The 22371-nt window shown below is 37.2% G+C and overlaps 1 protein-coding gene across 1 annotated transcript in view; it reads right to left on the bottom strand.

Moving 5' to 3' along the window:
- The window catches only part of LOC133452443 (collagen alpha-1(XI) chain-like), a 129155-nt gene that overhangs the window by 54104 nt on the left and 52680 nt on the right, over positions 1-22371 (bottom strand). The window contains exons 13-32 of the mRNA XM_061731751.1: positions 22054-22137; positions 19649-19705; positions 19151-19204; positions 18976-19029; positions 18530-18583; positions 18354-18407; positions 16821-16874; positions 16679-16723; positions 15845-15898; positions 15687-15731; positions 13822-13875; positions 12371-12415; positions 11998-12051; positions 11839-11883; positions 10589-10642; positions 10457-10501; positions 9541-9594; positions 9351-9458; positions 6988-7041; positions 1384-1437 (exon numbers count right to left, since the gene is read on the bottom strand). Of these exons, the coding sequence (XP_061587735.1) occupies positions 1384-1437; positions 6988-7041; positions 9351-9458; positions 9541-9594; positions 10457-10501; positions 10589-10642; positions 11839-11883; positions 11998-12051; positions 12371-12415; positions 13822-13875; positions 15687-15731; positions 15845-15898; positions 16679-16723; positions 16821-16874; positions 18354-18407; positions 18530-18583; positions 18976-19029; positions 19151-19204; positions 19649-19705; positions 22054-22137 (1122 nt within the window). The remainder of the gene's footprint in view (positions 1-1383; positions 1438-6987; positions 7042-9350; positions 9459-9540; positions 9595-10456; positions 10502-10588; positions 10643-11838; positions 11884-11997; positions 12052-12370; positions 12416-13821; positions 13876-15686; positions 15732-15844; positions 15899-16678; positions 16724-16820; positions 16875-18353; positions 18408-18529; positions 18584-18975; positions 19030-19150; positions 19205-19648; positions 19706-22053; positions 22138-22371) is intronic.

Genomic DNA, 22371 nt, shown 5'->3' with positions numbered 1-22371 from the left:
ACATCTGAAACAACCACAACCAAATTCACTCTATCCGGATGGAGCAATTTAACTGGATAGTTTTTTTTTAAAGGCCGAAATGAAATAGAGTAACAAGGCTTTTTTTTAAATGTAAGGAGTAAAAAGTACAGATAATTGTGTGAAAATGTAAGGAGTAAAAGTAAAAAGTTGTCTAAAAAATAATTACTCCAGTGAAGTATAGATAACCAAAATTTCTACTTAAGTAAAGTAACGAAGTATTTGTACTTTGTTACTTGACACCTCTGGTTACGTCTAAGTCGACCACAATCCAGTAAAAACATGGACGCTCGTGGACACCTCCAGACGTCAGGCTAGGCTTTGCTGCTCGTCGCTATTGTTAGTTCGGAATCCAACATGACTGCTATTAACTTCATAAATGTGACCATTCAGCCAATTTCACAATTAAGAACACTTCTTTCTTATTTTTTCACATTAAGTCAGACATATACCTGATACTAATCACTGTTTATCGGTGGATGTGTTGCTAAACTTTATTTCTTTTTCTGCTATTACGTGCTTATTATCACACACATTATGGCTTAATACTAATAACAATGGCTAGTAGTTCCACTGATACAATGGTTGAAAAAGTGTTTTATTTTCTTTCAACTTTGCAACTGGAATAAACTCAACTCAGGGGTGAAGTCACTCCAAGTTCTGACCTGAGACCTTCAAAGTAAAGGGAAAGTTCCTACATGATTGTTGGGTGTACTGTTTGTCCATATACTTTTCTAGTGTTTTAAATCAAAAATAGGGTTTGAAAAATCCCTGAAAATAATAGCAATTGGAATTATGTTTATTGTCTGTCAGTAATTTTGCACACAAAAAATTGTATAAATTGATACATGACAGTAGGGCTGTGCGATTAATCGATTTGAAATCTAAATCGGAGTTATTAATCACAATCGATGTTAAAAAAAGGAAAATCGGAAAAGATTTGGCTGCATTACAGACAGAGCTCGTCTAGTCATGTTTGTTTGGTCAAGTAAATTGTAAATGTTGTCACTTTACTAAACTGAAGGAAGATTTACAGTATCTTTCAATTGCACTTCATTCCCAATAGGGAAATTTGTTTGCTATTTTTCTTTAAAAATAAAGATAAAATGTTTGAAACAATTTATTCCATTGTCTTCTGTAGTTTTACCAAAAAAATCGAAATCGAAAATCGGGTTTTCAGAGAAAAAAATCTGGATTTTATTTTTGTCCAAAATCGCCCAGCCCTGCATGACAGTATGCTTTTCAACTCAAACAGATCCAAACCTGCCTTGTCAATGTAAAAGATCATGTCTTAGACCCCTAATGTGAACTGAAAATCCAGTAACCTTCAGTGTATTTGGTTTAGTTTGTCAGGATGTTGCTCACCCTTGCTCCTTTTTCGCCGTTTGCTCCAGGGAATCCATTGAAGCCGGTGGAGCCCTGCAAGGCAGAATCGGGAAGGGGATGACATTAAAACGGTGGAAGGTTTAGCATAAGAGATGACAACAGATTATGTACTGTATCACTGAGGCTGAAGAGAGAAGTGGTAGAATTCTTTTTGCACAGTCTACAACAAGTCTGTGCAACAGCAACTTAAAGCCCTTCCATATAAAAAACTGCCATAAAGCCACAGTTCAAAAACTGTGGCTCCACACAGAAAAATTAACACCTTCAAAAGAAAAGCCTCTCATCCCTTAGAGACGTATTGAACGAAAAAAAAAAAGGTGTTAGCACAGTATGCGCTTAAAACAGGGAGATAAAAGAAGCAACAGAACAAATACAGACGAAAGACGGGGAAGCATGGGACCCCCTTCGATACCCATTGGCAAGTTATGTACTGGGCTTTTGCAGACTGCGCTTTCTGATAGTGGAGATTGAGCCGGGCAGACAAATACTGGGAGGGCAAATCACTGTTGGATGAATAACTAAAGTACAAAGTGACTTCCCAATACAGCTTCACTAGAGATGGGCGGTATGGACTAAAAAAATTATCGTGATAATTTCTGGCATTTATCCCGAAAACGATAAAAATGACGATAAAAAAAATACCAATTCAACTCCACTTTTGTAACTATAAATCTATCACCACATTCAGTCTTTGGAGCCAAAACACTGCTCTAAAAGATACTAAATGCTACTAAACTACACCAATGGGAATTTATTTATCTTTCTTTCTTTCTTTCTTTCTTTCTTTCTTCCATCCTTCCTCCTTCCTTTTTTCTTTCTTTCTTTCTTTCTTTCTTTCTTTCATCCTTCCTTTTTTTCTTTCCTTCTTCCATCCTTCCTCCTTCCTTTTTTTCTTTCCTTTCTTTCTTTCTTTCTTTCATTCTTTCTTCCATCCTTCCTCCTTCCTTTTTTCTTTCTTTCTTTCTTTCTTTCTTTCTTTCATCCTTCCTTTTTTTCTTTCCTTCTTCCATCCTTCCTCCTTCCTTTCTTTCTTTCTTTCTTTCTTTCTTTCTTTCTTTCTTTCTTTCTTTCTTTCTTTCTTTCTTTCTTTCTTTCTTTCTTTCTTTCTTTCTTTCTTTCTTTCTTTCTTTCTTTCTTTCTTTCTTCCATCCTTCCTTTCTTTCTTTCTTTCTTTCTTTCTTTCTTTCTTTCTTTCTTTCTTTCTTTCTTTCTTTCTTTCTTTCTTTCATCCTTCCTTTTTTTCTTTCCTTTCTTTCTTTCTTTCTTTCTTTTCTTTCTTTCTTTTCTTTCTTTCTTCCTCCTTCCCTTTTTCCTTCCTTCCTTCCTTCCTTCCTTCCTTCCTTCCTTCCTTCCTTCCTTCCTTCCTTCCTTCTTCCTTCCTACCTTCCTTCCTTCTTTCCTCCTGATCTCCCCTTCCTTCTCCCCTTCCTCTTTTCTTCCTTCCTTCCTTCCTTCCTTCCTTCCTTCCTTCCTTCCTCCCTCCCTCCCTCCCTCCCTCCCTCCCTCCCTCCCTCCCTCCCTCCCTCCCTCCCTCCCTCCCTCCCTTCCTTCCTTCCTTCCTTCCTTCCTTCCTTCCTTCCTTCCTTCCTTCCTTCCTTCCTTCCTTCCTTCCTTCCTTCCTTCCTTCCTTCCTTCCTTCCTTCCTTCCTTCCTTCTTTTTTTCCCTTCCTTCCTTCTTTCCTCCTGCTCTCTCTCTCCTTCCTTCTTCACTTCCTCTTTTCTTCCTTCCTTCCTTCCTTCCTTCCTTCCTTCCTTCCTTCCTTCCTTCCTTCCTTCCTTCCTTCCTTCCTTCCTTCCTTCCTTCCTTCCTTCCTTCCTTCCTTCCTTCCTTCCTTCCTTCCTTCCTTCCTTCCTTCCTTCCTTCCTTCCTTCCTTCCATCCATCACGTACGTTGTGCGTGGATTTAACGCAGAACCATAAATCAGCTTTACACAAAAACGTCATCAACGGGAATTTATCGTTTTTACCGCGAGATGACAAATTCTTACCGTGGGGAATTTTTTTGACGGTTTATCGTGAACGGTAAAATATCACCCATTCCTAGGCTTCACTTCATGAAGAATAAGGTACCTCAAACAATCCGAACTAAAGGTGTCCCTGCCTCGGCTGTGACTCCAGATCAGGTGCATATCTCATTTTGACTTTAAAACCTTCTCCGGTGCAGCGGACATCTATAGTGGTCATTACTGCCCGTGTGCATATGCATATTAAGCACAACACTGTGCAGCAGCGGGCAAAGACACAACAAAGCAGTGTGGACAGAATTGCAAGAGGTAAACAAGCCAAGACTGTGGAGACAGCAGGAAGGGGGACATTTATGCTGCTTAATTTGTTTTTCACAGAGGTGCCGTTATAGTAAAATGAAGGGAGCGCTGGTACTGAACAAGCATGACTTGCGCCGCGGCGATAAGATAGTCTGCTGAAGGTTTCGCAAATGGCATCCAGAATTAACGATGTGGGAAAGCTGTTAACAGAGAGTGATGGGGTGCAGCGGCCAAAAACACAGTCAGTAGAGGGATTCATGCACAGCCTGATTGAGGGGGATAAAAGCTGATCCCGGCCAAGACTTTGACCCTGAAGCTACTCATAAGGACGATGTGACATTTTCTAACACTGATGTTACTTTGTAATGGAAACATTTTTTGGGTTCCTATTTCAGACAACAAACAGCGGCGCTCTTTTCCATTAATGAAAAGTTAGTTTTTAAATGAGCTGGCCTATGAAAACATCTAAGTTACCACAAACAGTTATACTTTCTTTGAAGTCAGAGCGGCTGTCATAAATGTCAAATTCTGGAAATTGCCTCGCTTTATTGCTTTTAGAAAGAAAACTCTTCAAATGGTGGCAAAAAAAAGGGAAAATGCAGAAGGCCGCTCTTTATGACGCACTAAAGTCAGGACGTCTTTTACTGTCTCTCCCAAAATCCGTTATCTTAAACGTCCAGAGTCTGAAAGGAAACGATCTTCTAGACTCCGGTGGAAACCTTTGTTTAAAAGCTTCTGTTTATACTTCATGGACATAAACTTAACAGTGATGATGTCCTGGCTGCATAACTTTTGCTGAATAATTAGATGAAAACTTATTTTGATAAAATTAAAAAAAAAATAAATAAATAAAATAAATAAGGACACAAAACTTAACATAACAAACACCCCAAAACACACACACTGCAAAATACGTAATTATAAACAGGTCCCAAAGTAAGTACTGATTACCAATCAAACTCTGATTGAAGACAATAATAATAGGAAAAATAACGTAATAAACTAAAATACAGGACACGCAAAACAGCAGCAACAAAAAAATTAAAAAATAAAAATAAATTAAAAAAACAAAATAAGATAAATAAATAAAAATTAAAATAAACTGACATAAGAGGAACCCTAAAAAAATGAGACATGGTTAGCAATATCATACTTCCCTGTAATTAAGTTAAATCAGATTAAATTAATCTTCCAAGGATGCCAAAGAATTAACAAAAGAAAGAATAGGTTCCCAAATATAAGAAAACTTATCAGAATTTTATTTATTTATTTATTTATTTTTTTGTGTGTGTGTATGGTAAAATATAAAACGGGGTATTCTGTCGAACCCTTTAAAAGAAATGTTTATTGTGTAATATAATTTACATGGATTACCCAATAAAGAAACATGTTTAAAAAAAGAAAACTTATTTTGAAAGTGAAAGTAACTGAAAGAAACTAGGAAATTACAGGAGTTAATAGATTAAAAATATAGCCGTCCACGTAAAGATTTGATGGGAACACTCTGCTCATGCTGACTGACAAGCAGAGACGGAGACGGGTCTATCTGGACGTTGTGAGAGTAGGTCATATCAGTGTCAAGGTGTCAGTGCTGACGACGGCGGAGAGGAACGAGCTGCACCAGCACATACTGATGGAGCTGTGGCAGAACGGTCAGCACTACGGCACAAAGAGTGCCAGACTCTTAGATAATGGTTGGAGTTTAAGGAGGAAGGACGGATGATGACTGTAGCAGGTAACTATGCCAGTCACGCTTCCAAGGAAACCCAACTGTCTGCTTGGGTTTACGCTTTGTGTCCAAGGCTGAGTCAGCAGGTTTCAGAAAGGCATGCGAGAGCAAGTTTAGAAAAGACTGTGTGGTTGGCAGACGCATGCACACACATGAATCCAAATCTCAGAGTCCATCAGGAATAGTGGAGCTTCTCATCCTATCCTGAAGTGAGAGTCTAGCCCAGGGGTCGGCAACCCAAAATGTTGAAAGAGCCGTATTAGACCGAAAACACAAAAAACACATATGTCTGGAGCCGCAAAAAATGAAAAGTCTTGTATAAACCTTAGAATGAAGGCTTCATGTATCTATATTAGTTATAATTGGGGGGAGATTTTGTTTTCATTATGCACTTTGAGAAAAAAGTCGAAATGTCAAGAAAAAAGTCAAAATGTTGAGAAAAAAGTCGAAATGTCGAGAGAAAAGCAATAATTTCAAGACAAAAGTTGAAATGTTGAGAAAAAAGCCAACATTTCGAGAAAAAGGAATTGTCGAAATGTCAAGATTAAAAAGGAAAGGAAAAAGGAAGAAAAAAAGGAAAAAAGAGAAAAGATTAAAAAGGGAAAAAAATAAGAAAAAAAAGGGAAAAAAAGAGAAAAAAGGAAAAAAAAGAAAAAGAGAAGAAAAAAGAGAGAAAAAGTGAAAATAGGAAAAAAAAGAAGAAAAAGAAAAAAAAGGAAAAAAAAAGGTCAAACATTTTTGAAAAAGCTCCAGGAGCCACTAGGGCGGCGCTAAAGAGTCGCATGCGGCTCTAGAAAAGCCAAAAATTTCGAGAAAAAAGTCAAAATTTCGAGAAAAAAGTTGATATTTCGAGAAAAAAGTCGAAATGTCAAGATTAAAAAGGAACGGAAAAAGGAAGAAAAAAAAGGAAAAAAAGAGAAGAGAAAAAAGGGAAAAAAGAAGAAAAAAAAGGGGAAAAAAGAGAAAAAAGGAAAAAAAGAAAAAGAGAAGAAAAAAGAGAGAAAAAGTGAAAATAGGAAAAAAAAGAAGAAAAAGAAAAAAAAGGAAAAAAAAAGGTCAAACATTTTTGAAAAAGCTCCAGGAGCCACTAGGGCGGCGCTAAAGAGCCACATGCGGCTCCAGAGCCGCGGGTTGCCGACCCTTGGTGTAGCCAGTCTACTGAGGATTTTCAGCTGCTTGTATCAACAATCTCCTACTTTCAGTCACTACCCACAGTTTTGTAGATGAACCAGTAAACAGAGTCTTGCTTTCTGGCTCAAGTCTCTCTTTACCAGAACAGAGTCCACATTACTGCACATGCCACACCGCTTGTGGCAACCCTTCGCCCCAAACCTGAAGAGAGCTTTACCCTCTTTTTTACAACTATTGTCTCGTATCATTATTATATGTCCAATTATTCAAATCATTGTAAAAATTCCTGAAAATTTGAAGGGATTTCTGGCAGAAATAGTTCAGGAACCACCTTCCTGGGTTGTATCTCCCTTTGCCAAGGCACTGCACACCTACAGCTGGCTCTGATCTCTAACACCACACTGGATAAACTGGAAAAATTCCTCCGCTTTGATCAGGAGACTTATTTTCTTCACACACCTTGGGGCCTTGTCTTCCAGGGTACCCAGGCAATCCAGGGACTCCAAGTTTTCCCTGATAGATACAGAGAAAAAAGAAAAGACAGACATTTAATTCTCATTTGCCACCAGAGACACTTAGAACCTGCATATAAAGTTCACAGAAGCATAGCAAAAAGCTATAAACGTATAATCATAAAGTTTTACTCTGGTGTGGGAGAGGTTTTTAGTACCATGTTAATGAAACTGATGTCATCTGTGCTGTGTTTTGGTTCGTCCAAGTTTCACAGGGTGTACAGTTATTAAGAGTAAAACGGGATTTGATGCCACTGTTACTAATTTGAGTATCTGACTCTGTTCTGCAAAATTGAATAAGCTGCTGAACTAACTAAGATAGAATAAAAAAAGGAGGAGTTGTTGATGGTGGTATGTACGACGGAGCATTAGGGCCAAACTAAGACAAAAAAATTTTTTGGAAATTACGAGAATAAAGTCATAATATAATGAGAATAAAGTCGTAAAATTACGAGAATAAAGTCGTAATGTTGTGAGAATAAAGTAATAGAATAAAGTCGTAATATTATGAGAATAAAGTCGTACAATTACGAGAATAAAGTCGTAACATTACGAGAATAAAGTCGTAATGGTGTGAGAATAAAGTAATAGAATAAAGTCGTAATATTATGAGAATAAAGTCGTAAAATTACGAGAATAAAGTCGTAACATTACGAGAATAAAGTCGTAATGGTGTGAGAATAAAGTAATAGAATAAAGTCGTAATATTATGAGAATAAAGTCGTAATATTACGAGAATAAAGTCGTAAAATTCCGAGAATAAAGTCGTAAAATTCCGAGAATAAAGTTGTGACATTACGAGAATAAAGTCGTAATGAATAAAGTGGTAATTTATGAGAATAAAGTCATAATATTATGAAAATAAAGTGGTAATTTATGAGAACTCTAACAGGAAGAGCAGTTTTCTCCCTGTGTTAAAATGAAGAATATTGAGCATCTTGTGAAGTTATATTTATATATTTATAATATATTACAACTTTATTCTCGTAATATTACGACTTTATTCTCATAATATTACGACTTTATTCTATTACTTTATTCTCACACCATTACGACTTTATTCTCGTAATGTTACGACTTTATTCTCATAATTTTACGACTTTATTCTCATAATTTTACGACTTTATTCTCATTACATTATGACTTTATTCTCGTAATTTCCTTTTTTTGTTTTTTTGTTTGGCCCTAATACTCCGTCGTAGGTATGAGATAATTCTTCTTCAAATGGAAATAACAATTTTTGCTGAAATGACTGAGATGACCAGCAGCCAGAACTTTCTTTATTAGAACTTCTATTTCATTACTACAACAATTTCTTCAGATCTCAGACCTTCACTGAAGGAATGTGATGTATATCAAAGAAAACAGTTTCTGCAGAGTCAACAAACTGCTAATTAAATTTATAGACATCCCTTTTATCCTCATCTTTAAAATCCATCCCACCGTTATCTATAGCGGATTATTTCTATTTAGCGTCACGAGGATGTGCTGGAGTCTATCTGGGCTCTCTGGGTAAAGAGCAGGAGTACTTAAAGGGCAGGTTGCCATTTCATCTTCATCTTTAAAATGGAATAGCAGATGTCTTGTTACAACCTTTAACATTAAGTTGACACAGCACTGTGAGGCAACATAATCTACATAAAGATCAAAGAAATACTAGCCACGCAGACCAATTAAACTGGGGGTGTTGTAGGAATGAAAAATGGATGAGAAAATCTACAGTTGAAGACGAGCAGATGAGTTTAATACTTAGTAAAGGACTGATGTATTTCCAAATTCATTTTTGTATATTTTCAAAAAATGTAAGGTGAGATATTCAGTAAAAGGCAACTCATCTAAATTTGTTCGTAAATGGCAATCTTTCGTAGATTATTTTAACTCATTGAAGACTCTACCCACCGACTGATCCCTCCCCCTTACCTTAATTTTCTTTTCATTTCTTTCATTTATTTATTTGTTTTGATTATTGTTATTTATGCTGCATTTTGTGCTTTTTTTTATCATTTCCATTTAATGGGATATTAGTGATGGGCTTTTGCATTTATTACTGCATTTGTTTTTGTATGCCGCATTTGCTCATCCATTACTCTCCTCCATTGTTCATTTGTTGCTCATCTGTTTATTTTTTATTTAACTCTACAGAGACTCTGTTCTTAGTTCTGTGTGTTTATATATAAAAAAAAGGGACAATGTATAATGCATAATTCGTATTTTTGATTATTTGTGTCCATGTTGACATTGTATGTTGTTTTTTTTCTAAAAAGATCAATAAAAAAAAAAAATATATATATATATATATAATTGACTTACCTTCTCGCCTGCTAAACCCATGGAACCAGACTCTCCAGAGGGGCCTGATTTGCCCTTAGGACCTTCAGGGCCATCTTCTCCTCTGGGTCCTTGTGAACCACCCTCGCCCTGAAAAACACACAAACAAAAGGTAAATGTGATTTCTCTGCAGCAGCAAACTTTACTGTTATATTTAGATATGATAAACTACCTTGTCACCCTTGATGCCCATGTCTCCTTTGAAGCCAGGGAATCCATCTTCTCCCTGGAAGTGAAAGTATTATATATATTTTATACTACAGTAAGCAATCGAGAGACATTTTACAAGTTTTTAAAACATATTTTAAATGTCAATTGTGTTAAACCACAAAATAACATATTACTTATGTGAAGTAACTGTTGCGAGACCTTTAAACGGTAATAATAATCCATAGTGTGTCACTGAAACACAGTTACACACACAATAGAATGAGATTCATGAAAAGGATCGTTACTGACACCTAGTGGCCATTTAAATTAAGCTTTGCCTCTTGGTCTTTGCTTGTCTCTGTTACTCTGCTGACACCTGGTGGTAGAAACTGAGAATGCAGGTATCTATTCTCCCCCTATTATTGTTTGAGTGATACCCGTTTTGTCTAGATATTCTCTAACAAGACCAATTTTTATAATATTTCATTTTTAAACCCACTAAGTCAGATAGTAGTGTTATTAGTTTTCAATGCCTAATAATATGTTACATGGAACTGTAAAGTGGTGGTAATTTAAACAAAGAAGCCAACCTTGTTATTTCATCTCCAAGGAGCCTCAATTTTGTGATAATATAGAGCAAGATTTACACTGATTTAGCTACAGACTATTCAATTCAGTCCAAACGAGCAAAGACAATTAGCTTAATCTCGAGCCCCCCCAAAACAATCTCATTCCAGTTAAATGATCCACACTCCATTAGAGCTCAGTGGCATGAGGACTTAAATGCCAGCCCGATGGGCTTTTAAGAGTTTTTCCATTTGAAAAATTCAAAGAAAGTCTCATGTGAGAAGAGCGTGTAACTCTGATGAAACCATTTCTGCAGGACTGACATCTGTCACCCATGTTGTGGATAAGCAGGAGCCTCTGAGAGTGTTTACCTTTTCTCCTCTGTCGCCTTTAAGGCCTCTAATTCCCTCAGCACCCTGGAAAGTGTGGAAAATACAGTCAGAAAGAAAAGCAAGGAAAATCATTGTGGAAGAACTTTACTGTAGGACTTTTCTTGTACTTACTTTGACGCCACGAGGTCCGGGATAGCCAATGGATCCCATGGGACCAGGAAAACCCTAAAAAATCAAAAGGAAAAAAGAGACGTAAAAGTTGTGTCAGAGTACAGATTCATTTCTGCTTTTTTAGACAGATTCTGATCATTTTTCCGCTTGCACTAAAGGTTTTGTTAGAATCAGTTAGGCTCACCTTAGGCTCATGCAGGGGTGGGTAGAGGAGCCAAAAATTGTACTCAAGTAAAAGTACTATTACTTCAGAATAATATGACTCAAGTAGAAGTAAAAAGTAGTCATCCAAATAATTACTTGAGTAAAAGTAAAAAAGTACTTGGTGAAAAAACTACTCAAGTACTGAGTAACTGTTGAGTAACGTCTGATTTATTTTTTTAACACAACCATTCAAACAGACAAAAGTACAAAATAATCATCTTCAGGCAAATTAAATCAATAAAATAATAAAATAAATTAAAATTAATAAAAAAATAAAAATGGCGTAGTAGTTTTAGTACTTTAAGATTATTAAAGTACTTTAATAAATAATAAAATAAATAAAATACTAAGAGAATAAAAAAATAAATTAAGCACTAGTAGCACAAAATGTCAAGCCTTTGTACTTTTCTTTTTTAACCAGGCAGAACTAGAACAAACATGAACTCATAGAAACTCTGTGTGTGTTTGAGTCTGTGTAAATGTGACAAAACATGCAAAAACAAACATTTTTCCCAAAGAATCACTCAGTGATGTCATGAGATTGACGCGTACGCGGATAAAAGGGATAAAAGAAAAGTAACAGCTCAATGTAGCCTAATGTAGCGGAGTAAGAGGAACAGTTTTTTCTTCACAAATCTACTTAAGTAAAAGTAAAAAGTATAGTGATTCAAAACTACTTCTAAAAGTACAACATTTCCCAAAACTTACTCAAGTAAATGTAATGGAGTAAATGTAACTCGTTACTACCCACCTCTGGGCTCATGGCTTCTAAACACGAGAACACCTGAACTGTGCTGAAATACCAACAACCCACAATTTGCTTTACACTCATACAATGTTTCTAACACAGAACAAAATCATGACAAACACGTTTAGTTCAGAGCAGTACATTTCCACTCATTTTCCTGATAGTGTATACATTTTGCTCTCATTTTAAACCTCGGTAAGCCGCATGGTTTACCCTGAGCTCTGTCACTTTTGATGAATCTGTAATTAGATACATCCCAGTAAAAGCCACATAAATAGAAGAATCACTCTCAACTTACAGATGTTCCTTTGTCGCCTGCAGGGCCCTCTTTGCCTGGGTGACCCTAAAAAAAAAAAAAAACACAGAAAAAGAAAAACTTTAACAGCTGATCATGTTATCGTTTGAATTTTGCTTGAAGGACAGAAATATGGAAAAGATATCAAGACATGCAGCTTACAGGAGGTCCGTCGGCACCTGCGAGTCCAGCCAGACCTTGTTTTCCATTAGGTCCCTACAGAAAGACAGACATAGAGAAATGGAGATGGATAGTCAGACATGTGGACGTATAGTTACAGTTCCGTTTAAAAGATGACCATATTTCTTCAAAAACCACAAACAAAATGTTTTTCTTTTGGCCGAGCTAAGCGCTCGTGCTCATGAAGTGTGTGTTTTCACATGTGTTTTTACCTTCAGAGAAACCAGCAAAGGCCTATAGCTCAGCCACAAATCTGCAGAATCACTTATGAGCTCTTGACTGAAACATGCACTTATCAGGGCAACAGATTTGTGGAGGAGGTCTGTAGGGGTGTCTGGGTTCCCTTTTTACTTACTTTTTCACCAGGCCCCCCGATTGGACCTTGAGGACCAACAAGACCCTGAAAGACAATGGAGACAGATCTGTTATGCACAGCACTCGAGTTGTAAAAAAAAAATCAGCGGGGATGGTGGATTTTATCATATGGGGACAGATAATTTGTGCTGATTAAAGTAAAAAAGTAAAAAAAGAGTAAAAAAAATCTTATTACACTTAAAACAAGACTGGAAAAAACAACAATTTTCACCTGTTTCAAGTAGATTTTTACTTGAAATAAGTAGAAAAATCTGCCAGTGGAACAAGATTTTTTTGCTTGTAATAAGAAGATAAATCTTGTCCCACTGGCAAATTTTTCTACTTATTTCAAGTCAAAATTTACTTGAAACAAGTGAAAATTGTCAAAAAGGTTATTTTTCTGGTGATGACTCTAAATGTTGAAATAGCAGTAAAACCACATTCATTGATGAAATGACATAATGAATGGAAATGGGGGGGGTGGCAGTTTTACAGGGGGGATGATTTTTACCGTTTTTATTTCAGGGGGGGATGCCATCCCCCCTCATCCCCCCCTCAACTCCAGTACTGGTTATGCAAGGCAGAACTGTTGCACTTGAGTTCATGTGGAAAACCTATCTTTTATGTTTTTATCTTTCTTCTCTTCTACTAGATTAATTAAAATCTATTTCTCTAGCTGTGAATGGGGAGCTTTTGTTTTTCTTCTACAGTCATTTTAAAGCTGCAGCTTTAAAAGACTTCCTGACAAACCCATGACAAATATAAAAGTTAATAAGAGTCAAACTAGGTGAGCTGTGTTATTTTCCAGTGGGGCTTAACTGGCAAACAGTAAAATGGCAGTGGCCAGGTGTAACTACTCCGAATGAGCTGTTATTTCAACCTGTACGCCATCGGGACGGGCCTCTGTTAATACTTTCCACAGGAATGACACCATTCTGTTCACACTGTTGGGCAGAAATTATTCTCATGAAAAGGTCTTTTAATTGCAGACTAAAATATTTCAAGAACTGTTTTATGTTAAAGAAGACATTAAAAATATGACTTTTTTCCCACAATGCGATTATAAGTAGGTTTATTTTGTCGCCATGCCCAGACAATGTTAATGAGAACCGGTGTAAAAACTTTGCTCCTCTCTGGTACGACTTGTTTCAATTGGTGGAGGCTTAGGAACTTAAAAAAAATGAATAAGGGGAATAAAAAATGGAGGATATAAAAAAAAATGTCTGAGGAGTTTTGATGTAGAAAACAGGAGTGTGAGAGATCATTGAGATGAGAATGGTGAAGAGGATAAAGCACAAAGTCAGAGAAGCCAAGAGCAAAGGGAAGAAGAGAGCGATCAAGAGACTAAGTAAGAAAATAAACAGTGGGAGACACAACAAGAAAGACGTAGTGATCAAACAGGGTTGGAATAAAGAGATAAAGACACAAAGAAAGAGGATAAAAAGTACTAACATGTGGACCAGGCAGACCCTGTTGCCCAGGGGGTCCCCCTTCTCCTTGTATACCCTTAAGACATGAAAGGAAAGACAAGAGAGGATTAGATTCATGTTTAATTGAAATCACCACGATTGATTCAGTGTTTTTATATTGCAGAACATCCACAACTATTTCAACATTGCAATATTTGACGGTCTTTAGATCATTTAGAGCTGTTAAGATAGATTCATTCACAAAGACTAAAGTCACAAAGTAGCAGACTAATTCATTAGTATGTGACTACTCAGCAAGGATCCATTTTCCAAAAACTCAAAACTGTAACATTAAAACCTTTCATGGAAAACCTTTGCAAAGACATTTACTCCCGCTGTTACAACAAACAAACTAAACCTTTTTCCCAGGTTTCTAGCCAGTTGCTGCAAATGTAATTACAGTAGTAAACATGGTCTTTTTGTAGTAAAGGATACCTTAAAAACGCTGATATGCTAAGTATTTTACACACCACAGGTGCTCGTGAACTTAGGAAACTCTAGGATAATGGACATTTTCAAGTTAATGAGAGAAAACTAATTTCTAGAGTTCTCTACCTCTTCTGAAACTGCTTCTTTCTTCAGTTCAGTTTAGGGCTGTTCGATTTTGCCCAAAGATAAAATCTCGATTTTTTTCTTTCAAAATCCGATTTTCGATTACGATTACGATTATTTTGTGAATTGACAAAAGGCAAAGAAATTATTTCAAATATGCTGTTTTTTTATTGAACATTTGCCCCATTGGGCTTTAAGTGCAAACTTTGCTCTTATTAAACCAAAAATGAATGAATAAAGTGCAAAACTCTGTAAAATAAGTTGAAAAAAAGTTTTAAAAAATATAATAAAATATAAAGTTTTATCTCTGAAAAAAAAATCAGCAAATCAGCACTTGCAAACATACAGTAAGTTATATTTCCAATTAAATAAAACAAGACATTTTCTAATTAAACTAAACTGGGTCTTTGCATGCTAAATAATAATGCAACCCATGAAGGAGGTAGAGGTGTGTAATGTCAGTCATTACATTTGCTATTCACATTTTCAAGTTTTTTGCAAGGAACACGAGCCGGTCTACCCGGTGGCATGTTCCAACGCCCCCTCCTACACTAAAGAGCCTCTCCCATGGGGCACTTGTCGCAGGTATTGAGAGGTATTTCCATCAATCATTAATATGTGTGCAGACAAGGTAAAAAAAAAAAAAAAATTTTTTTAAAAATTTAAAAAAAAAAAAGTGAAAAATTGATTTTACGATTTTCACGTTTTAACATCGTTCTAATTACATAATCGCGATTACGGTTTAAAATCGATTAATCGAACAGCCCTAGTTCAGTTGCTCAAAGACAACATGTGCTCCAACTGTCTTCATCAAAGATCTGCTAACCTCATTCAAAAATAGCACTAAAACCTTTCAGGATGATAAATGGACGATGAGGTCATGGATAGACACGCTTCACTCTTGAATGCCTTACCCTCAGAGTGCGGACTTAGCAGGATATGGAAGAAAGTGGGAGCAGGATAATAACCTCCTAAGACCTTCTATGTCCACATTATGCAGACATCACATGTTGGATTCTCCGTACCATAATATACAATGATGCTAATGGGGGTTGAGGCAACAAGAAAGTAAAAATACCAAACAAAAAAGGTTTCAGGAGGTCACGTTAACCACTGCTTTGGTTTTTAACCAATCTTTCTTTGAGTGTTCCTTCAACAGCTGACTTGTGTCATCAATTCTTGTCTTGCCACACCGCGGTTAAAGGTCACTGACGTGCAATGAGGCAAAGCCCAATGATAAACTTGGTGCTTAGGTGGTCCTGAACTTTTCTTTCAAACAAATAAAACATATCCCACCATGTTTCCTTTGGGACCGGCAGGCCCATCTAGTCCGGAAAGACCCTAAAGAGACCAAAATTCCACAATTAAAATCACTGTTGAGGAAAAGGCATTTAATGAGAAATATGAGAATTAAGTGATTTGGGTTTTTTTTTTAGGCGGGGGGGCATACTTACAGGCTGTCCTGGTGTACCAGGAGACCCTCTGGGCCCAAGTAAACCTCTAGGCCCCTGTAAATCAAGGCAAACAAAATATTAAAGAAAACCATAAAATGACACTTGAATGCTAATTGAGGGTTATTTGTTTTAGAGTGACGTTTAGACGTTTTCTTTATCATGTCTCCTGCAATAATACATGACATATGGCAACACAGCAAAGCAGTGAAAAGCCTAGGCAGTAAATCTCAGCGATAGCCCTGAATATGTCAAATACTGACCCCGTGTGGTGGTAAGTGGGAACTGCAAGTGCAGAAAGCAAAAGAAACCAATTTTCTCCCCTCAAAATCTTAAGTTATCCACAAAAAGTCAGTACATTTTTGCCCATTCATCTGAAAGCCGGTCTGTGATAAACTGCTTTAAAACTATGTCTTTAAAAAAGGATGATGCCATTTTGGGTATGACAGGAAGTAAGTTCTCACGCAACTCTATGGCCCATTTAAACAGCACTTGGCAGAATGTGGGATTTTCTCATGGCTATTCACAGAACAACATTTCTCAGTTCTATTTTCTGATCCGTTGTGTAAAAACCACTTTTGTCCTGGCGAGGTTGAGATTAGAAAAGGCAACGATCCTTGCAGACAGGAATGCCATTACAGTGCTAAGTAGGAGTGGATGGGAAGGCTGCATGCTTAAATAATTGCTTAAATGAAAGCAAAGGGGGAATGAGTGGGTACGGAAATGGCGTGATAGACGCATTTTCACAAAACCTAATTCTTTGCTAAGTTGCAATTTAAGCTTTATTTTAACAACCCCTGCCCTGCAGTGTTATCAGATAACAGTGGAAATACTCACACTCTCTCCTGCCACACCTCTCTGCCCAACCTGGCCATCTTCACCCTTTTGTTACACAGAAAAAATAATGTTTCTGTTAGGAAGACAGAATCGTTTTAGAGAAAAGTGGTGTGAAACAGATGACGGCTGAGGCGCAGCTTACTCTTGGGCCATCTTCTCCTGGGGATCCTGGAGGACCTGTGGAGCCCATTTCTCCCTAGAAAGATCAGTGAAAAAGGTAGAGTCACAACAGAGTTCACATGCTTGATCTCTGTGGCTGAGGGGGAAAAAAAACCTTAATTTTGACTTTTTGAAGTTAAAGATCATGTGGATCAGAGAAGAGCAACTCAAAATGGGGAAAAACTGCCTTTAATCTCCAGTAGGCATGGCCCACCACAACTGGCATGGACCTGCAATGTATGATTTTCCCCTATTCATAGTCCTCTATAAGGATCGGCCTACCTCCTGGGGCCCTTGTAATTACTCGGTATAGGATAAGGCTTGAAAGACTGTCTATAAATACCCCCTCTGTGATCTCCGTGTCTCTTTTTGAGTTGGTTACGTAGGACCAAATTCCACAAACACTAAACTCAGCACCAGAGGTGGGTAGAGTAGCCAAAGATTGTACTCAAGTAAAAGTACTGTTACTTTAGAATAATGTGACTCAAGTAGAAGTAAAAAGTAGTCATCCAAATAATTACTTGAGTAAAAGTAAAAAAGTACTTGGTGAAAAAACTACTCAAGTACTGAGTAACTGTTGAGTAACGTCTGATTTATTTTTTTAACACAACCATTCAAACAGACAAAAGTACAAAATAATCATCTTCAGGAAAATTGAATCAATAAAATAATTAAATTAATTAAAATGAATAAAAAATAGCTTAAATTAAAATAATCTTAAAGTAAATTCAAGTACTTTAATAAATAATAAAATAAATAAAATAATAACAGAATAAAAGAATAAATTAAGCACCACAGAATTTCAAGCCTTTGTACTTTTCTTTTTTAACCAGGCAGAACTAGAACAAACATGAACTCATAGAAACTCTGTGTGTGTTTGAGTCTGTGTAAATGTGACAAAACATGCAAAAACAAACATTTTTCCCAAAGAATCACTCAGTGATGTCATGAGATTGACACATACGCGGAGGATTAAAAGAAAAGTAACAGCTCAACGTAGCCTAATGTAGCGGAGTAAGAGTAACAGTTTCGTCTTCACAAATCTACTCAAGTAAAAGTAAAAAGTATAGTGATTCAAAACTACTCCTAAAAGTACGAAATTTCCCAAAACTTACTCAAGTAAATGTAACGGAGTAAATGTAACTTGTTACTACCCAGCTCTGCTCAGCACTAAATGTATTCGCCTCCAGGTCTGGTTAAGGGTAAATGGCTCTGGAGTTGGCCCCACCTCTCATAACTGGGTCAAACGTCCTAATAAGTTCCCACTGGGTCGGGATTTACATCTGTTAACACTAGAGTGCCCATGAGATGGATGGACGGTGGCTTTTAACTACCGGTACACTGTGGTGCTGCAGTAAAGAGAGGCTACATGGCAAGCAGCGACTGTCATCAATGGGTATTTGGACTCTAAAATAACAGACAGTGGGAGATTAGTTGTGGAGACAAGTCTTCACTGTTGTTGCTCCCCTGGCTTTGAACATTTACCAAACCCCAAACTTTCTCCCTTCATACTTACTCTGTGTCCTTTCTCTCCAGGAAGACCAGGGAGGCCATCGAAACCACGGTCGCCCTGAAAGGAAAAACAAAAAACAAAAGAAAAGGGTATTAAAACATAGTGATGAGGCAACTCTCAACATGCATACTATGATGGTTTGTTTTTTTTATTTTTAGGATATATGGTGCACGCTCTACCTTGCCCCCCGACTCTCCAGGCATTCCTCGTGCACCGTCAGCACCATTGCGACCCTGGAGAACATTTACACACGTTATACTAGGAAAACACACTCAAGAAATAATTGCTCATCTTGGATGGTTTAAGGGAGTAAACATGAGAAAGATGCTAAACTTTTTCTAACTAGTTAACAGTTAAATAAACATGAGCTTAATGAATCTAAACAACACACAGGAACAATTACTACGTGCATCTGGATCGTATGAAATTGGGACATGGTTGAATTGAAGCAGTCTTCTGCTCAGGCCCTGACCTGCAAGCTCTTACTGTTGCGACTGAAATAATGGGACTTTTGAGGATTTACACTTATTCTGCAATTGCTCTGGAGTAACTCTGCCAGTTAATATAATAAATCCAAAACATCAAAACTCAGCCAGATAGGAAAGATGAGAAAAAGAGATTTTACCCTTTTTCCTAGTTTTCCTGGTGAGCCAGTTGGACCCTGAAGACCTCTAGGTCCCTGCAGACAAGATATGAGGAGTTTAGGTGTAAAATAACAGATTTCATGTACAAATCAAATTGATAACTGAAATGGAAACAGGTCTTTGGTATGCATCTAAAAAAAACTGTACTCCTCTTACCTGTGGCCCATTTTCACCGGAGTCACCTTTAAGTCCAGAAGCTCCAGGACGTCCCTGTTTAAGATTTAAGACACACACAGCAGTTGGGTAAATTAATATGTCTTCATCAAGACAAATGTTCTGTCATACGATCCTTTGGCGTGAAACCCTGAGAAATCTTGCTTGGACTAAAACCTAATGGAAATCCAAACACTCATTTGAATTGCTGACTGTGCACAAAGATTGGAAAGATGTGTGTACAAAAATACTCTGGCATCCAAAAAATTGAAGCGCTGGTTTAAAGATTTGGTTTGAGAACTCACCTGGTAACATGTGGCAATTAGGTCAAAAAAATGGTTTCTTTTGCATTTCAGATCTATGTAGTGTGATTTTGACTGCTTAAGCATTTGTTCATGTTAAATCAATGATGAAAAGATGCACTGAACAGTTGGGACTGACAGATTGTGAGCTGGTCGGCTTGTGTGTTTGCATGTAAGATGGTGTTGAAAAGTTCCTCACCAAAGGACCAGATCTTCCTGACATGCCCATGGGCCCTGGAGGACCTCTCATCGTCAGCTGTGGATCAGACACAAACCATCCATGAAATTCAAATTCAATTTTATTTAAAAAGGGACAGTGTACAGTTAAAAAATAAATGTTGCCATCTGATGCACTGTACCAGATTATAGCTTTAAGCTAATTTGCATCTGCAGTCCAACCCTGGAGACATTCACGCATGCTATTAGTTCCCAACACTTAGCTAAATCAAGATAAATAAAGAAATGATCATGTAATACTTTGTGATAATGATAGAATAGGTTGTAATATGTTTTAGCAACATGGATGCTTGAGCTGTATCAAAAGCCTACAAAAGTACAATAACGGTCCCTTGGGATAATCTTTTCTTGATCCGATGATGCTAGTTTTCATCGTTAGTAAAACAATAAGTTAGTAAACTTTTGTATCTTTTAGATCCAGAACACGATGATCGTTTGGTGTATAAAAATAATCCCACAAAAATTGCATTTTATGAAGCAGAAACTGCATCTGCAACTGTAAATATTACAGTTGCTGCATTGACTGTTATCAATGTCACAATTAATGTGCAAATTAGAAAGAAACACAGTCGTAAAAAGTCTTCAGAGAAAAGGAGTTTTGAGTTTTGTTTGGAATTTCTTTTGCAGTTCGATGTCTGTATGACAATTATGTCATATATAGAAAGACACCGTGTTCTATGCACAGAATAAAGTGCGCAAATTAGTTAGGACATGTGCACTGAATCCTTTTCTTTTCTTCGAATGTGTAGGGGAGAGCAAATAATTACAGAACAATGGAGTTGAATTTCATTTGGAACTGTCCCCTCCTCGGGGCCACGTTTGTTAGGACAGCTTTGGTACTGAAAGGTCACAAGTGCCTTCTAGACGTTACTACACACACGTTTTGGGAGCCATTCAGTTTCATAAAGTGTTCAAGGCATCTAAATAATCAACATTGTGCAACACTTAACGGCGTCCATGTGTTCAACAACTGTCACACCTTATTGAAATCACCAAAATTCAACCTGTTTCCCGCAGTGCGGTGGTTGTCAGACACCCCTGAGAGGGTGTGAACATCTGGTATGGTTTAAGATCCTTACTAACCTGACAGAGGTTCATATTATGGAATTTAAAACATTTGAAACATGATGATTGGAGCTCATTAATAATTACTTCTCCCTTGCTATTTAAAAAGTGTCTTATGAATATTTGAGTACTGATTGATTTGAGCACATCCATTCAAATAAATAAAAAAACATATTCTGTACTTGACGTACACCTGGTTTTCAGCTAAATAGCACCTGTGGAGAACAGGTGGAGACAGAATAGGGGTGTAACAATATATCGTGCCACGAAATTTCGCGATACAAAAACGTCACAATACGTGTCGTGGAGGTGACAAAGTGTATCGCGATATTGGGTTATTAATATTAATCTATTGTGTTGACTAGTAACGCGCATCCGACCGCGCCTCGACCCGCGGACCAAAATCTTACTACGCTCAGAAGAAACTAGTACCGTTTTGGTCCCGATCACGGGACTCTTGGGGGTTTTGAGCTCTGAACTTTTAAGTCTGGTGTAGAGTTAAGCCTTACCTTATTAAATTAAACCTTTTTGGGGTCGTGAGTAGGATAAACACGGAGACAACTTCTGCTGAGCTCCAGTGTACTTTAATGTCCCTCAACAGTGTAGGATTTTAGAACATCAACACAGCACCTAGTGCCGTATCACTCCGCCCAATCTAAAACATATTAACAACTACAGATAAACTGACTAGTGTCATTATAGTCCCTGATTTATATCAGAATATAAAGAATAGATTTATAAAATAATGAACCCTGAATTACCAAAATAACCTTCTTAACAAAAATAAATCTCCTCTTACACGTATAAGGTGAGCATGAATCAATCTTTTTATGATGTAAAATTGTATGTATTTATTTACTTTTATTTATTTATTTATTTAATTTTAGTTGTTAAATTCAATGTCAAATCATACATGAGAGAAACTATTCAGTTTGTGGCTAAATAGTTTTATTTGTATGAAACTGAAGATGCATAATGCAAACCTGACATTTACTTTTAGTTCAGTTTGTGGAAAATGGTTGGCCTGGCTTTCTCTTTAAAACTTAAACAGTTATAAAGCATTACAAACTGTAACAATAGGGCAAATGCACAGCATTTTTTTGTATTTTGTGTCTTTCAAATAAAAGACTATTTTTTCTAGTCATATGTTCCTCATTCAAGGTTGTTAAAAAAATACTGCTATAATATCGTATCGTTATCGTGAGATTAGTGTATCGTTACACCCCTAAGACAGAATATTGCAAAAAAAACGATTTGTTGCTGTCAAACTAGGGTACTGAAGTTTTATTTAGCACTACTTACTCTAGCCTGGGACAGGATGGCCTGAGCCTGGGCCTCCTGGGCCGTCACCACGGGCCCCTTGTGTGCCTCGCCCCCTGCACGGAACTGTTGGACAAAGAAAAGAAGTGCAATCAAAAGATGAATTGACTTGTGTCGTTTTAACAGAGACATCTATTGGTGGCTCCTGGTGAGCGTTTTCAAAACGTTGCTGCCAATAAACCCCCCCCCACACACCCGCACACACACATGCACACACACACAAGCACAGACGCCGCTCACACAAATATGTGTCACTGAGCGTTTCAAACCCTCCATCACAGGTTCCACTCCATTGAACTG

The sequence above is a fragment of the Cololabis saira genome, chromosome 10 (genome assembly GCF_033807715.1).
Source record: "Cololabis saira isolate AMF1-May2022 chromosome 10, fColSai1.1, whole genome shotgun sequence".
NCBI lineage: Eukaryota > Metazoa > Chordata > Actinopteri > Beloniformes > Belonidae > Cololabis > Cololabis saira.
Note: the sequence above shows the minus strand (reverse complement) of the source record. Positions and strands in the feature narration are given on the sequence as shown.